This window comes from Aaosphaeria arxii (assembly GCF_010015735.1).
Source record: "Aaosphaeria arxii CBS 175.79 unplaced genomic scaffold BU24scaffold_1, whole genome shotgun sequence".
Lineage (NCBI taxonomy): Eukaryota > Fungi > Ascomycota > Dothideomycetes > Pleosporales > Aaosphaeria > Aaosphaeria arxii.
In genome coordinates this window covers 5,435,857-5,452,992 of record NW_022983474.1, presented here as the reverse complement: position 1 = coordinate 5,452,992, position 17,136 = coordinate 5,435,857, and the positions used below count along the sequence as shown (strand labels likewise).

General features: G+C 53.4%; 2 protein-coding genes across 2 annotated transcripts; one reads left to right on the top strand and one right to left on the bottom strand.

The window, feature by feature from the left end:
• Positions 1-3,141: 3,141 nt before the first annotated feature.
• Positions 3,142-4,231, bottom strand: BU24DRAFT_337134 (syntaxin 5; the record flags this gene model as incomplete). The annotated part of the gene is made up of 2 exons (XM_033523080.1): positions 3,142-3,173; positions 3,235-4,231. 2 exons carry the CDS (start codon positions 4,229-4,231, stop codon positions 3,142-3,144), a joined length of 1,029 nt encoding a protein of 342 aa, XP_033390678.1.
• Positions 4,232-5,166: 935 nt separating this feature from the next.
• On the top strand, positions 5,167-16,865 carry BU24DRAFT_417989 (uncharacterized protein). Its single transcript, XM_033526861.1, has 3 exons — positions 5,167-5,512; positions 5,569-9,352; positions 9,700-16,865. Exons 1-3 carry the CDS (start codon positions 5,466-5,468, stop codon positions 16,489-16,491), a joined length of 10,623 nt encoding a protein of 3,540 aa, XP_033390677.1. The 5' UTR covers positions 5,167-5,465; the 3' UTR covers positions 16,492-16,865.
• The last annotated feature ends 271 nt before the right edge of the window (positions 16,866-17,136 follow it).

The following is a 17,136-nucleotide window of genomic DNA, read 5'->3' as shown; positions in this document are numbered from 1 at the left end:
AAGTGAATATCGATTTGGCCAACTACTTACCTAGATAACTGCACATGTACTCCGTACAGCGTATATGGACATGGAAATAATGGAATTGGCTACAAGGCCAAGCCATCCAATCCATGGATACTGTACGGAGTAATTCATCATCGAGGCATCTATTCACACATTGCCTCTTCGAGTACTCATTACCACCGCCTATAGTCACTTACTCATATCTTGATCATCATCATCGGCATCTACAACTACAAACACAAGTAGTAACTACGAATCCAAGGGTCCTTACCGCGCGTCGCCGGACGCCCCCTACTAGTACCACTCCAACCCCTTCAATCTCCGAACCATTCGAAACATTTCAAAAACCGGCGGGCGGTCCTCATCGGACTTTCTTCCCCGGCTACCCCAAAGCGAAACACAAAAAACAACCATTTGATAGTCCTTGCTCCAAGAAGAAGAATATCGAAATATTGAAACAGAACGAGAAACAGAGACAAGATGGTATAGCAAATCAATCAGCCATCGTCCTGTCTGTCTCTGTCTGCTCGACTTGGCGTCGATCCCCAAGGTCGTGCGGCGCGCATTCCAACATCCGCGAGAGGCCGCCGCAAACAGACAGTAAAAACACTCCTACCTAGGTAGGCAGGACAGCAATGACAGTCCACATCCCACTCTCTCCGCACAGAAATGCAGGAAGGATCCCAGCGAAGGATTCACTCGCTTGGTCATGGAATCGCAACCCGCACGAATCAGGACCGACTGCCCGGGCATCCGGACGCAGGAAGAGGAGATGCGGCGATGGTTGCGTCGCTGCTTTGCATGTCTACCTACCCTCTGACTACATATCATAGGGTGGGCGTATGGGCAAATGGGTGGATAGAAATCCTCTCGTATGATAATGATGCATCTCACCATAATCCGCACGCGACGAGGCAGGACAATCGATTCAGTCTCCCTCTCTCCCTCTCTTTCCCCCAGTATTAGTGATAGGGTTTCACAATGAGTCGCTTCGATGTCAGGATAATGATGATCGACCGTGGTACAGATTAGCACCAACGTCGTCTAGTAGCGATGGTGGTTGGTCCCGGATTCATAGGCCTTCTGCGCCAGCGGTGACAGCGGGGGGACGGATATCACTTTGTATGGACTGTGTGACTACTGGTGTTCGCTGCTGTGTATGTGTGTATGTATGCGCTGGTATCTTCGTCGTCGGTGGTGGTATCTAGCCTCCGCCTTCTATCCTCCATCAGGTATCTCCGCCTCCCAACGGCGGCCTGTCAATCCAACGATCCGTATCCTCTCTTCCCCTCTCCGCTTCTCCCATTCCAAATCGTCCCAATCATCATTCAAAAACTGGTGCACTAACGGAATCTCCTTCGCCAAACCTGTCCGTCTGGCTTGCTGCTTATGGTAAACGGTCTCAGAGAGAAGTTTGGTACCGCAGACCTGTTGTGCGAAGACGCCAGGTACGGAGGGGAGGAGGGGAGGGCGAACTACGCTACGCCTTACCGTATTTTTACCTTGCTTGCATGATATGATGCAAGGACGGTAGGGAGGAGGATAAGAGAAGAGGTGAACGGTTGCACAACCGTACAGCTGGATCCTGACGAATCGCTGGGCTTGAGATAGGGCGGACAAGCATTGCCTTTTTATAGACAAGACAAGTAACGAACTACTCGCTCAACCAACCATTTATTCCCAATTACTCCGTAACAATGGTCGATGCCAGTAACAGTCCTCCGTAGACTCTTCCTCCGTAGTTCAGGTAATTATCTATGAATAAAAAAACAATAGAGAACAAGATCGAAACCCACAAAACAATACGTAGGACGCTCACCAATCTTCCTCTTCCCACAACTACACACCTCCATACACAATCTCCCTTATCCCTCCAACACCAATTCTCCGCCCTGTCGGTATTGCGGCAGTTTCGGTTACACGCCTGTCTCTTCTCGCTTGCTTGCTGCCCTATGGTGCTGTCGCCGTATGTCTAGGATATCGGGTGTTGATATACGCCCCACGGTATCTACACCACAATGCATCGTGGGATGGGGTTGCGAGGTATGAGATTGTACGATACAATTACATACGTCCCATATCAACTACTTGTACGGAGCAGAAGGTATGGTATCCCTGGGTACGTACTCCGTACTCCGTACTCTGGAAGAGTGTGGGTAGATATGAGCAGGTGATAGGGGACATTGCACAATAGGGGCATAGGCATTGGGTCCTGAAGGGCAGTTTTTGGTGTTTGGGTGTAGCTGTATGTAGGTACATGCACACATACAGGGGGGAAGTATCTATTCATTCGGTCGGGATGATCATGTTTTGTTTCCTTGTTTCTTGTGTGTGACCGGGGGAGTTGGATGATGGGTGCTTGTAAGTTGTGGTGGTGGGGTTGCTTGGTTGATACGCCGCGTTCATGGATTCGATAGATGATGGCGAGGGGTTTTGTGAGACGTTGATTCACGTCGGAGGATACGGCCTCCGAGGTTTCTAAAGATGGGTGTTTTCAAGGCTAAAGGCTAGATAATTGATCACTGCTGTTGTACATGGGGTTTTACTTGTTTTCTTAGAAGACAGCGTATACGAAGCAAAAGCCGTACTCCAAACCGATTATGTGGTTGATTAGATGGTAAGTCGTCACTACGTCTGAACAAACAGGTATTGCCATACACGAGACGATATTGGATATCGTTGAACAGAAAGTCTAGACCGACAGAGATCTTGTCTATTAAAAAGGGCTAGTTCCGGGCGTTTTGGACGTCTAGTTCCATAAAATGCATGCCCTTGCGACGGAAAAGGACACATGTACGGGAGTATGTAGGAATTGGAAGGGTTTGGTAGTACAGTGCCGGGACGAAGAAACACCTCATACAATTGATGTGCACATGACGGATGATATCCTTCGTTTGTGATACAAAAGGAAACGACGGACGAAAACGAAAAAAGAAACTTGGGATCTGAGCCCAGGCCTTCCTGGCTGCTCTCTTTACTCTCCCTCGACGCCTCGAGGTGAGCTGCTCGCTCCTCTTCATGTAGATAAACGCCTGGCGGGTAAAATGCCGATGCCACAAAGATTATACAAAAGAACAGGAAAGAAAATGGACACACAACCACCTAGGATACATTGTAGAGAAAAGAATCAATCGTCTACCCTGCGATGAGAACCCAGAGTAGAAAGACTGTCAGGGGACGTTAGTTATGCATTGTCAAACGTCAATGAAAGACGAGGGAAAACCTTACATATCATCAGGACGCCAAACATCTTGGCCACAAGCCACCGGTTCCCTTGAACACGGTTCCAGTACTTCATCAACTCCCGCTGTGCGCCCTCGACGTTGTCGACGACATCCTCGGTATTAGCGTCAATCCGCTGGATCTGCTCGCCTTGCTCCGAGACCATCTGTGCCAATTGGCCGAATATACTGCCAAGTTCTGTAATGGTGCTCTCGATCGATTCTATTGCCTGCCCACGCTGCTGGATGTATGCGTTCTGCGGCTGCGCTTCTTCCATGAGCAGGAGTTGCGCATCTGTCTGTGGTCCGCGGGACAAAGCAGAAGAACCTGAAGGCTCAAGCGATAGCAAATCCTGTTGTGCCGCATTGGTGGTCTGAAAGCCTCCAGGCGAACGGCCGCGCTGGGGCGTCTGATAGAGAGGCGAGTCCGTACGGTTAGGGTCCAAGCTGGTCTGTGAATGCGATGCGGCAGACGAAACAAATGCGTCTTGTCGAGATCGCGAGGCCTGGATGTTCTTGGTCCGAATCTCGAGCACCTCCTTGAAGTTCCCTCCTACGCCCTGAAGCTGCTCGTTCAAGAGCTTGACAACCTGCCGGCTGTGCTCCCCCTCCTGATCTGCAGTCTTGGACGTCGGATGTTGCTTCGCGGTGAGCCCCTGCAGACTCTTGATCTGTGAAGTGAGTTGTGCCATGTCCTGCTTGATCACAAATGTGAGTTCGTTGATCTCTACTGGCCGATCATCGAACAGAGTCTTGCGCTTCGCCAATTGTGCCAATCGCTCGAGTTTCGCCATCGTGCCCGAGATGCCGCGCCCGACCTCCGCGGCCTGCCGCGCGAACTCAGAGCGCTGCCTCTTGGGACCAGAGCCATCTGCGTCGGCCTTCTGCTGAGCAGACAGAAGGGACTGTCGCTGTGCGCCGACTTTGGAATGTGCTTGCTTTCGTTGCGCTTGTGCAAGGATGGCGCGGAACTCGTCCGTTCGGTCTTGTATCGACACGGCCATGGTGAGTATTTGTTGTTATAGAGGGCGGGAAGCGGATGAGGATCGAAGAAAGGGAGCGGGATGGAAGTTGGCGCTTCGACTGGCGCAGTCGCCTTCAGGAGGCGATGGGGCGGATCCTTTGTCGATGAGAGGCGACTGTTAGGTACGGGGCGACTCGAAGTATGTGTTGGTTTCTGTAGTGTGGATGCGTGATAAGATAGAGTACAGATGTCAAAGGCGTCGAGGTGTCGGAGAGTGTGTATATGGACTATGTGGGAGCGGAATATTACTGAGAGGTTGTGTTGAATGAATGTTTCATGACAGAGTACTCGTATGGGTTTGGGTTCTGGAAGTCCGTGAACGGATGGACCACGTTCCCGCTCTCCTTAGTATACTTAGTCCCATTCAGGTCTAGCCCAGCATATAATTACCTAAATTAACCTGCTAAAGTCAAATAAGGTTAGCTGCAATCAGCCACACATTCTCTCTCAAATTCCTGCGCCACCTTCTTGTGTATTCGTACTTCAATGTTCCCCTCTAGATGTGCTGGCAAAACACCTGATAGATACGAAGATGATATTTGCAAAGTAATCTTGCCCAATACGATAGGTTGGTAATTGGCATTAAGCTCTCCATGCAAATACTATCAAGTTCTTACTTGTAGGTTGACATATAACACGGCGTGAATCATGTTCAAGGATATCAATGGATGGACACCGCATATCACCGCCACGGGGTTACAAAGATTGCACATGTAGACAGACATACGTAATTGCTTGTAACTACCTCATAGGTATGAAGTACTCACATATGTAGCTGTAGAATATTATGCGGTTTCGTCGTGGCGCGTTTGGAGATCTGCATTGCCGCTAAGAATGACCCAATCCATAGCCATACTGACTTGTACTAATACAATTCCATGTCCCATGTCATGCTTTCCAATTCAAGTCAGCCCTGCCCTCACCTTCACACCACATCCCTCGTCACCTTTGACCCTCGCATACCATACCATCGCGGTGAAATCGCATCCTTGAGCTCCCAACGCTCGTCGAATATAGCCTAGAACTGATATCTCGCACTCCCTGGCTCTGCGACTGCCCTTAGCCTGTGTTCCATAACCCCCCTGTTTATGCGCCGCGAGATCTAGCAAGGCCCGAGGGCATTTCCCTGAAGTGTCGTCTCCGCGCGAGACCGCACACTCTCCTGAGACACAACATAGAGGCTCCCGCAGTTGGGCTTCCAGTCTAATGTCATTATGTCTGGCCCGTATAGATTCACGCAGGATTCAGCTCGGTCGCCGCTGTAAGTGATGATCTCGGTAACCTGCCAGCTTTTGCATACTGACATCATGCCCAAAGAGACAGACAAGCACCCAACGTCTTCCAAGCTGGTCAGCCGCCATCCTTCAAAACAAATGTCAATCGCGCGAAAACAAAGAAGTGGGTGGAAGCCAAAAAGAATGCATACGATGGCGACGATTGGGGTGATTACGACGAGTACGACGAGTACGGTACAGAGCAAGCTCCTCCTCCACCGCCACCACCACAGGAGCCCGCCTATCGCCCACGGATAGGTGAACCGTCCAGGAGCTTCACGGATCCCATGCAGCAAGGTCCTCCGCGCGCCGCAAGACGAAATTCCTTTGAGATGGGAGACGAGTCTCGAACATTCTCTTCTGCGTACCCTCAATCAAGCCAGGCGGGAGTGGCTCACGGTGGGCAACAACCTTACGGGCAGCAACCACATGGCGCATCCGTGCCTGCGCCTACTGTGGACACGAGGCACCCGGGAATCAGACAAGCAAGCGCTGCGGAATCGGATACAAGTGACACTCCGCAACATAGAAGGGACTTCAGTCCTTCCGCTCTGCCCCCGCCGCTCGTGACGCGATTGCCCGCAGCTGGAGGGACTGGCTCTGAACCGCAGTTCGCTCCCAAGAGTGTTCCAGCTCAGTATGATTCACCAACCGCCATGTCCCCAACGGATCGCGACACTGGGAAACCTCTTCCCTTCATCCGTCCGGCTGATATATACAAACGCGCCGAGGAAGAGCGCCAGAGGGAGCGTTCTTCAATAGACTCGTCACGTCCGAGCATAGATTCTATGGGCCACCCTAGAAATCAACCGTCAGTAGTGAACGATGCAGGCAATGCGCCTAATGCCGCGGTGGGTAGCAACATTGCGGACTCTACGCAGGGATCTATCGCTCAGCAATCGGAGAGTTTTTCCAACCAGCCCAAGATACCACCGGTGCGGGGTCTATCAGCTTTCGACAATGAGTTTTGGTCGGATACTGCCCAGATCGGACAACCGTCGGTCACAGCACCTCCAGATGACCAGGGCTTCCGCTCAGTTGTTGACCAAGCATTCACTCGCAGCGATGATCAGAGATCAGTGCCACCTACCCCAATTTCGAAACAGGACGACGAGGAAGGGATCTCGCGAAGTAACACCAACAGCACGGCCGGAATCAGTCCAATCATGAGCCGCGTCCCGAGCTCTGCAACGGCAGCACTGAAAACTCGCAACCAGCTTGGTGGTGATGGAAGCACCCCTGTTATTGTCGAAGAGGCGAGTGAATCTACTCCGCCCGGTTCTCGACCAACGTCTTCAGGTATGCTTAAAGGGCCGTACCAGGTTGCACGAAAACCTTCCCCCAGCCAATCTCGCACTGTTTCCAGCACGTCCCTACCCCAGAGTGGTCTTATCACGCCTTCTCGTGGCCAAAGCCCTGCTCGCGCACCCGCCTTACAATCTCAACAACCGACACGCGAACCTGAGTCTGCTTTCCTTAGCTCTGATAAGTCTCCTGTTGACGCTATGGAAGGAGGTCTTAGTGGACCCTCTGCTGAGTATGCGGACCGTGAAGCCGATATCGCGTCGGCAGTTAATTCGAGCCCGGAGCACATTCCCCCCGGCCTAGGTGCTGCTTCCAAGGAATCTCGAGACGCCTTTCTTGATTCTCATCAGAATGCTCAGTCACCAATTCACGACAGCCTTCCACGATCCCGCTCAGAATCGCCCAGCAAAGGTCGTGTGCAAGAGCTCGCTGGAAAGTTCGGAGATGTCTCCCATTCGCGAAGAGGGTCAGTGCAGTCCAATGCATCAAGGACAAGCGTTCAATCCTGGGAGAAAAGCCAAGATAACTCAAGACCTTCGTCTCCTACAAAGCCAGCACCTGCCACGGAAAGGCCGACAGCGGCTCGAGAAGTCAGCTTCCGACCAAAATTGCCAGGTCAATGGGAATCGTCTGCAACAACGGATCAGTTGCCTTCGGATTCTAATTTGGGCTCGAGCGCAACGGAAGTAGCCAACGACACGGCGCATGTTGGCGAAAACAATGCCGTGACGTCGCCACTTGGTGCTGTTGATTTGACTCCTACTACGGACAAACATGCCATCTCGTCCGCTGAGCCGTCCAAATCGGAGACGGACCCACTTGCGGCGCTCAAAGCAGCCGGTAATGCCATTGGTGATGCGCTTCACGCATCAGTCGGGTCGAGCTTCATGCAACCTACAGACAATCGCGAAGGACAGGAGCATGCCCGCTCTGTGGGCGATGTCTATCTCTCTCGTCCTCAACTTGATCGAGCAGCTTCCTCGACAGCTTCAAGCATCCCTCCAACTCCACCAGAGAAGGACACTCCAGAATTCGAAGATGTGCCGCCTCCCCCACCTCTGAAAGAGAAAAGTCCCGAGCCCACTTCTCCAGGCAGCCAGCTGCAGACTCCAACAAGGCCAGCTATGCTGCCCCAGTTGAGTACCGATCCGTCTGCTCATGATCAAGAAAGCGACAGGCTTCGAAAGGAGATTGTTGCAAGTTTGAGTCCGCTACGGGCCTCAGAAACTGCCGGTTCCGATCCTAGTCACATGTCACTTCAACCTGATCCTGCATCTACCAAGCAGCGAGAGAGTTCAATCTTACCCAGTGAATATGACAGCTATTGGGCTGACGATGATGATGGTTCCCGTCGACCATCTCAGGACCTTAAGCGCAGTGGCACCGAGCAATCTGTTGTAGCTTCGGGGCCATCAGCAGTGCCTCCTCCTTCCGTGCCACAGCCGTCTCTGCTCAATCGGTTCAGCTGGGAGGCATCAAAGGCATCGGACGCAGATGAGCAAGCACAAGCCGGTGCTGGTGCTCAACCGTCAGTTGGGCAGGAAGGAGAGTCTTCCCAATCACAAACGAACCCGCAATTAGAGACCAAGGACTCTGTCCAGTCGTTCGAAGGTGTGCCCGAGCCATTCTTTGGACCCGGCCACACGCCTGCAACAGCTCCTCCAGATCCAGCCAACGATGCACAATTGAACGTGCGTGCTCCCACTCCACCTCCAGAATCTGCCAACGAACCTGCTAGTCCAGCAGAGTTTGGAAGTGAGCCGGAGAGGGTGGCTTCACCTGCGTCTGGTCTACATGTGGTCAACTCTGCCATCAACCCTGAGGCTGTAGACTTGCCTCCCCGCCTCAGTGCTGATGCGTCCCCTGCATCGCAGCCTCCCCAGGCTATTGGCAGCCAGGAGGACACTTCAACCCCCCAGGCCAAATCAGCATTGAATGATGCCGTAGTGCCCGCGTCTCCTACTGCACCGCAATCTGCTACTTCGCCAACTGAAAGGTCTCCCACAGGAGATAAGCCATTGGGATTCCGAGACATTGCTAACATCAAATCCCCATCAGAGAGGATAGTCACATACAACAAGACTAGAGATTACTGGGCCAACGCAGATCATGGCCTGAATGAATGGATTGCTTCTGCTTTGATCACCAATCCTGAGCTCGCATCTCAGACACCATCTCAGCCACGACCGTTCGTCAATTCCTCGGCCTCGATGTCATCGCGTCACAAAGCAACCCCTTCGCTTTCCCTATTCAGCAAACATCACAGCGTTCAGTCTCAGCACCCCGACCAACAAGGCTCTCCCATTACTGCGCCAAGTTTGTCGAGTGGACCTGGAGAACATCGTCCTGCCGGCTCTAGTTCTGGCGGTCCCGGTGCAAGAATCACGAGCCAACAGATGCAGGCTAAAGGAAAGGATCTACTGCACACTGCTGGCGTGCTGAGCGGCAAGGGCATGACGGGAGCTAAGGGACTATTCGCAAAGGGAAAGAGCCGGTTCAGGGCAAGCGGAAGTGGCGATAAGGTAGATAAATGATTTTCCTCTCGTTATTTTCACAAACTTCTTCCTTTGGTCTTTCTTGCTCGAATGACTTGCTCACGACGATTTCCTTTTTTTTTCTCATTACGAACTTGAGGGATTGGTTGACAAGACTGTTGGATCGGCTGGAAACACGCCTCTAGCTCTCACGTTGTCTAGCTTCATTCGTTTCCAGTGCTGTCTGTCTTGTTTACCGCATTCTCTGATGGATCGGCCCCCTTCTCTAAAGGGGGCCATGGCATGTCTCTCCATAAATGAAATGTTTAAAATCCAAATCATGTTCCCCACAACGTTAGCTATACAAAAGACACAAAATGTTGATTGTGATGTAGGACGCCCCTTCCGACTCCGCGCCCTCTTCGCGCGAGGCATCCGAGGAGCCCGAATGGGTCACCGTTACGCCCCGAATGTCCATGGAGACTCCCACCGAGAGCCCCAAAGACTCCAAAAAGAAACGCCGCTTCTCGTCCCCGTTCCACCGCTCCAGCCGCTCCCGCTCGCGACCGAACTCCATCGCGCTGCCCCTCGACTTCGGATTCGGCGCCACGCCGAGGAGCACTCCGCCCCGCGAGACGCCGCCCCCACTGGACTTGGTTGGACGGCCGAGCAGGGAGGATGGTAGCAGTCGCGCACACTCATTCCGCGCGCCAGACGACTGGGACGTCGTCGGCGGGTACGACATTGCACAGCCACAGGCGACGAGTCTGCACACCTTAGGCTCCACCACCACCACTACCACCGCTGCCACGCCGCCGCGCTCCGTCCCAGACAATACTCGACCTCCCGAACGACTGGGGATCCTGCCCAGCCCTGCGACGAGTGCGTTCTCGATTATCAACCGCGGCAGGGAGGGCAGCGACGGAGAGATTCCACCCGTCCCACCGATTCCGAACGAGATTGAGGGGGCCGAGACGGCGAGCCAGAGGATGTTGGAGTCGGTGGTTAGGTATTCGAGTCCTTCGCCGATAGAGGGAATAGAGGGGAGAATGTTGGGCGCGAGTCCGATGCTGGAAAGGGACACGATTGCTGGAGCAATTGAAGAGGAATCTTCAGAGGAAGTCAAGGGTCACGGAAGGGCTGATGAAGATGTTGCGAATGATGCTGGACCGAACGCGGGCTTTGTTGAAATTCAACCAGTTGCCGTACATAATGATGCGAACGATAAGGGCGCAATCGAAGACACATCTGCGGAGGAAAACAAGAATCACGGGAATATCAACATCGACGAAAACGATACAAGCGAGACTGGAGCAATCGAAGAGACATCTTCAGAAGAAGGCACAGGTCTTGGAAACCTAAAGGTTAGCGAAAACGATGCAAACGACGCTGGATCAGATGCAGATTCTGATGAAGTTCAACAAGTCGCCGGAAGCGATGATGCAAATCGCAATGGAGTTATCACGACAAATAAACAAATAACACCAGAAGAGGCTTCCCAGGAGCCTTTCCAAATGCTGGTCAAAGAGGCAATGGGTCAGGTTGATGATGATTCGTCTCAGCAGCCGGACGAAGTACTCGAAGTCGTTGCTCAGCCATCAATTGAGATCGACAATGGGCGCAGGCAGCAGCCTGATGAGGACAAAGTCCGAGAACCCCGAGATGCAACAGATGAAGATCATGGCAAGCAACCAAACCCTTCATCTGAGATACAAACCGAGGCTGCTGCGAGTACTTCTCCAGCGACAGAGACTTCCTCCGAGGTGCAGTCTCCCAATGTGGGTCTTAAACCTGTAGGGCCGAATGTCGGCTCCATTGAGACAAGCAACGAGGTTGAGTGCTACGATGACGATGACCAGCCACCAGTTTTGAATCACGACCCGCTTCCCGCAACACCATTACAATCGCCAGGGACCGTGCCCGTGGCGGCGTTTTCAAGCGACGCCGCCCCTAGGAACGCGCCAAACGGGACATCACATGACGAGGAAGTAGTGAGGATCGGAAGGCTGCCAATACGAGTCGATGTAAGCCCTATGATTTCTGCCACCAAACCAGTCCTCATCACTGCACCTGCCTCCTCGCACACGTCACAGCCAGGCATGAGCAGCGGGCGCCTAGAAATAGGGGCAGGCGACGTCTCACCCATCTCAACGCACCAGCTAGACGATGAAGTCGACGGGAGCGACGAGGCTGAAAGCAATCGCAAAGGTGGAATAAAAGCGATGCGATCGCCGCCCGGACGCGATCAGGCAACGACCAACACGACATACGCGACAGATGCGACTGCGGATGCAGATGCAACACCGACAATGAGAAAACAGCCGCCCCCAAAGGTGATGACGATGATGAGCCCAGCGTCGGCATCCATTGGTACTCCCATGCGAGAATTCAAGCAGTACCTGGAGAGCGCATTTGGCGACAGAGAAGAGGAGGAGCAGCAACAGCACCAGAAGAATGTTTCTGTCGTGAACCATCAGCAAGAACGACCACAAGAGGGGGAGCAGCAGCAGCAGGGGCAGGGGCAGCGACAGCAACCCGTGCAACAACAGCGACCAAAGCAGCAGCATCAGCAGCAAACCGAATTTGATTCAGCCGCATCAGGCGAGGCCGAGAACCAGGGCTCAGGACCAGGCTCAGGACCAAAAGCCAAGATGCCTGTAATCAAGGGTGACGATGGTGAGGAGGGAGATCTAACACCGCGCGCCCCGCAAGCGAGTGGCAGTGGAAGTGGCAGTGGCACGGATAGCGTGACAGGGCCTGATGCGCTCTTGGCAGCCGCTAGACCTCCTTTGCAACAACGTCTCTCTGCTTCCCCATATCAAGTCGTCCACGCCGTCGAGTATTTCGCTCAATCCACTTCCTCATTCGAGACAGAGGCATGGGACCAGGAGAGTGTCGGCATTCCGTCTCAGTCTGGAGGTAGCCGGCGTGGTAGCCAGCGTATTGATAAGCTTGATGACAGTGACGCGCCCCCTATGCCTAGCCCTGCCATCCCAACCCTCGAACAGCATCAAGTCAATAAGCAACCATCAAGCTCAGGCACTTATCCAATGAAAGCAATGCCGCCGAGCATTGCGATCGGTGACTATGGGCCTCGATCGGCACCCACCCATCTAGAGCCTAAACAACGTCATTCAGGCGATGCCCTGGACCTTCCAGCAGAGTCTCCTCCGTACCACAAACGTACTGAATCGCTTTTATCTGCGATATCTTCGGCGGTCTCTGCCGATGGTGGACCCTATTCGCCAGCTTCAAGCGGGGGACGATCCCGTCCTTCGAGTCGCCAGAAGCAGGCATCGCCAGGAAAAGCACCCACAGTTGGGCCAGTCGCGGAAGAACCGGGTCCATCCAAACCATCGACTTCTGCTGTTTCTGACAGCGATGACTATGATTTGTACGCGGATCATGATGGAGTCGTGAAGGACGTCAAGGATGAACTTGGTCAGCCACTTAGGGTTGGTACGGGCGAAACTCCCGTGATATCGAACGGCACGAATTCGAAAGCGCCGGTTGCCCCAGTACCAGTCCCAGTACCAGTACCAGCGGAAGAGGAGCTGGAAGAGCCGCCCACCAGATACAGCATAGAGCGTCCCATGAGCTTCGTTTCGAGCCATCGTGATGCAAACGGCAGGCCTCAAGATCAGATAAATCGACCGCCCACAGGTACAGCAGATAAGGATGCGCCACCCGTACCTCAGATTCCTGGGCAGTTGCTCGCTCAGCAGGCTCAACCCCGTCCATCTGGGCCCTCTGTAGCAGACAATTCGCATGCACAAAGTATCAACCAGCCTAACGGAATTGGCAAGAATTCTCCAGATGCACAATCGGGATATCAGACTATATCTCCTCCCAACGGAAGTATACGATCTGCTGATGGCCAGTCTCAACCACAGAGCCAGGTGTCATCACCTCCGATGAGCAACGTCTCTCCCCTGCCCCAAGCAGCAGCTCTACAGGCGCCCAACCAGAGAAATGCACCTCTTAACCCCATGGCGCAAAATGCATCACTCCAAGGCTTCCGGATGCAAGATCCTATCAGACAGGACCCTCGTTTCCAAGATCCTAGATTCTTCCAGCAGAATCAACAAAGACAACCAACGCTGAACGCGCAAGGGTATTCTCAGGATCCACGGTCGCAACAACTAATGGGGCCTCCTGCCAGTGAGTATGAACGTCAACAACAAATCATGATGGCACAACAGCAACAAGCTAGAGACCCACATTTTCTGTCCAGGTTGTCGATGGAACATACAAGGAAACAGGAAGAGAAGGCTTCTTCGAAACCAAAACTTTCAGCCGTCTTCAAAGGTCTAGGTGGTAAGATTCACTCGAATTCATCAAAGACTCCTACTCCACCGCCACCAAGCAATGCCATCGGCAATGTACCACCAAATGCGGACCCGAATGGCATGGCTTCCTATCAACCGTCACCAAGCCAAGATCCTGCAGATCAAGCTGCAACTCGTGGTCTTAGGCGGACTAGTGGCGTAGGACCTCCAGCGCACCGACGTCGCAGCCTTGGGGTAGAATCGCATATTTCCCACGTCTCCCAAGATAGCACCAAAGTCCAAGCCGCAGACTCGCGACTCGATCTTAGATACCCCTCGAGCCCTGCCCCATCTCATGGGATCCCACCTCAGCAGCCGCCGCCTGGTGCATCTCCACGCCCTTCCCCGCAGCAACGCGTCACGTCCACAGGCGTACCGGAAACAGGGAAGAAGAAGAGGTTCTCTGCTCTAGGGGGTCTGTTCAACCGGAGCTCGACCGCAAATAACATCCCGACGACGAAAGTCAAGTTGAGCAAGGAAGAGAAGAAGGCCCAAAAGTCTCAGAAGCATCCAATTGCCCCCCAAGTCCAGGCCCCCGCCGTGCAGCAATGGCCAGGTCAGGATCCGAGGATGCAAATGCGCCCTGGACAGCAAGCTATGCCGCCGTATGGTCAGCCTTTGGCTCCTGGGCAGTCGTATCCTGGTATGCCGCATCAGGGAATGCCGCCACAGGGAATGCCTCCGCAGGGAATGCCTCCGCAGGGAATGCCTCCGCAGGGAATGCCTCCGCAGGGAATGCCTCCGCGGGGAATGCCGCCTCAGGGCTACCCTCCTCAGGGTCAGCCTCAACAGCCAATGCCTCCGTACAACGAACAGCAAAGGCAGCACGCTATCCAAATGCAAATGCAAATGCAGATGCAGATGCAGATGCAAAATCAACAGCGTCCCCAGCAAGGTCCCCAACAAGGTCCCCAACCAGGTTCCCAACAAGGCCCAAATCCATCGGCGGAATCTGCTTACCTAGGCACTCGGCAGCTCCGAATGGTACACGATTCCCGGCGGTCCAGTGAGCAACATGGTCGACCAGGGCCAGGTACCCAGTCTCCAGTTGCTGTTCACAGGCCATCTCAAGAGGACGAGGGCCAGCCACCGTATGAACCTCCTCGCGAAGGTTACTATCAGCCGGATCGTAAGCTTCCTCTGCCAGAGCAATCTCCTGCAACTCCGCAGTCGGCTCCTCAGCAGCCATTCCGACAGCAACCTCCACAACTTTTATCTGCCCCTACTAATCAGTCTGTACGGAGTGTGTCATCACCGATTCCCAATCCTAGCTTCGATTCCGCTGCGCCGAACAACCAGCGTCGTGTGAGCTCTCCGCCCAGTGGTATCACGTACGAAACTCCTCCCATCCCAGCAGCCTATACCCATGTTCAAGGTGCCTACATATCGTCTGGCAGCGGATATGCACCGGACCAGCAACACTCTCAGCCTCCACCCGCCCATACAACTAGGCAAAACTCGGATGGGCAGATGCAACCCCTATCACCACAGATATCTGGTCAGTCTCAGTATGTTGCCGGGCAGCGTCACAATTCGGATTCTAGCTCTGTGTCCTTGGTGTCGCCAGTCGTTGCCCCTAACCAGGGAGCGCCAAATGAGAACCCACAGCAGCGAAACCAGAACAGAATGAGCAGCATTTCGGAGGGCTCCACAGTAGAGCGACCCTGGAATCTGAATCTGCCTGCTGGTGCCACGGAACAAGAGATCGTGCGTGCGCGACAAAGACAATACATGGAGCAGCAAATCGCTCATAATCAGCAATTACATGCTGAAAGGACGGGCAAATCTCCATCGCCGCAGCCAGCTAGCCAGGCTCAATCTCAGTCTCCACAGATCGCAGCTGCGAGAGCTCATCAACAGCAGCAACAGCAGCAGTTACATGGGCACCAACAATCCCCACATCACCACAGTCCGCAAGGTGGTTTCCGGGAGGTTCTTCCACGCAGCCCTGCTCATTCTATAGACCCTTCGCAGGAACAGCATGTCTCGAGGCCCATGGCAGAGAACCAACATCAGCAACAACCTCCACAAGTACCCCAGCCAGGGAACCAGCGGCCAGCTCAACCTGCACCAATACATCCCAACGCGCCCATTCAACCTGCAGCCTACCCTCTTCCCCTCTCTCCTCAGACCATCCGAAGTCCTGTAGATCCTAGAGCAAGTACGCTACCACCGCCACCTCCACCAGACCACATGGGAAGGCCAGGCTTCCCGGCCAGCCAGCCTCCACCCATCCGCCCGCAGGAGCACAGCCAAATGCAGGGGTATGACAGTCAGTCTGGGACTCAACGGTCAGACTATGATCAGCCACCAGACGAGCCACCGCCTTCCTACGACGGCCCTGGCATATCCAACGAGGGTATGGATAAGGAGCGCCACCGACCTCCACATATCACGATTGACAATGAAGACCGTGCTCGCGAACCCCGCCAGCGTCAAGCCTCCATAGGAATCTTGCAACATCCTACTCCAGCCACGATGGCAGCTTCGCCCCAACGATCGTCCGCCGATATGGGTGCCGACAGCCTCATGCGCCAAATGCTCCAGTCCGAAGAGCGCGATCGGGTAGAACGACTCCAACGAGCCGAGGCACAGAGGATAGAGAACCAACGCGTCCGGGAGGAGCGAGAAAGAGCTCGTGCTCGTGCTAGAGAGTTGGAGCGCAGTGTCTCTGGCGGAGGCAGAGTCAGCAGCCTCAGAAGTGTGCGGGGAAGCACAAATGGCAACACCTGGGTCGCCAGGTCGGGAACCACAGCTCGGCCTGTTTTCGAACTGCCTGCCGAAGAAGATGACGAACCTGTCATGAGGGCCACCAGTTTCCCCGGTCAGGAATGGGTGCCAACATGGCACGAGGATTAGATCACCGCTTCTTCGTTTTGCCTTTCTTCTTGTTTTATTCTTGGCCAAAGCTCGAAGCGCTCGAACTTTGTGCCCTTTCCTTGAGTCACTTTGCGCACTTTCCGCTTTCGCTTTTAAATAATTTGAACACTGATCAGTACTTTCGGCGGCATTTACAAAACTTTTCTTTTTTTTCCATATACCAAAGCAAATCTTGGATTGGACGTTGGATACCCACATTTCCCTTCAAGCTTTCCATTTCATCTCCAAAATTCTCTTACTGTATTTCATACCATCCTACTTCATCAATAACTCTCAACCTAACACATTTGTAATTACATTCGAATCAAAACTTCTGACTCACAGGAGATCCGTGTTCAATAATTAATATACCGTGGTTGACCACAATCTTCCCTTGCAATTTGACAACGAGGCATTGTCCACGAACAAGCCTATGACTTCTTACGGTTCTTCTATACTGACTTTCCCCAATTTTGGTCGTTTCCTGATGGTTCTCCCGATATTTCGAGCAGTCGTTCTTTGGCGCGCAACATTTATATATTGGAACTCCTAACACTTACCTACCACGTTCCTCAATGACGGGTCCGCATCGAATATATAAAAACCCCCTTCGAGCCTTTCAGCCAGCCCCCATCATCCATCACA

What these genes read in the sequence shown, in the direction of transcription:
- BU24DRAFT_417989 (XM_033526861.1), top strand. Translation starts at nt 5,466, where the DNA reads ATGTCTGGCCCGTATAGATTCACGCAGGATTCAGCTCGGTCGCCGCT. An exon ending in GATTCAGCTCGGTCGCCGCT is followed by an intron (nt 5,513 to 5,568) that starts GTAAGTGATGAT and finishes TCATGCCCAAAG; the next exon opens with AGACAGACAAGCACCCAACG. An exon ending in CAAGCGGAAGTGGCGATAAG is followed by an intron (nt 9,353 to 9,699) that starts GTAGATAAATGA and finishes ATTGTGATGTAG; the next exon opens with GACGCCCCTTCCGACTCCGC.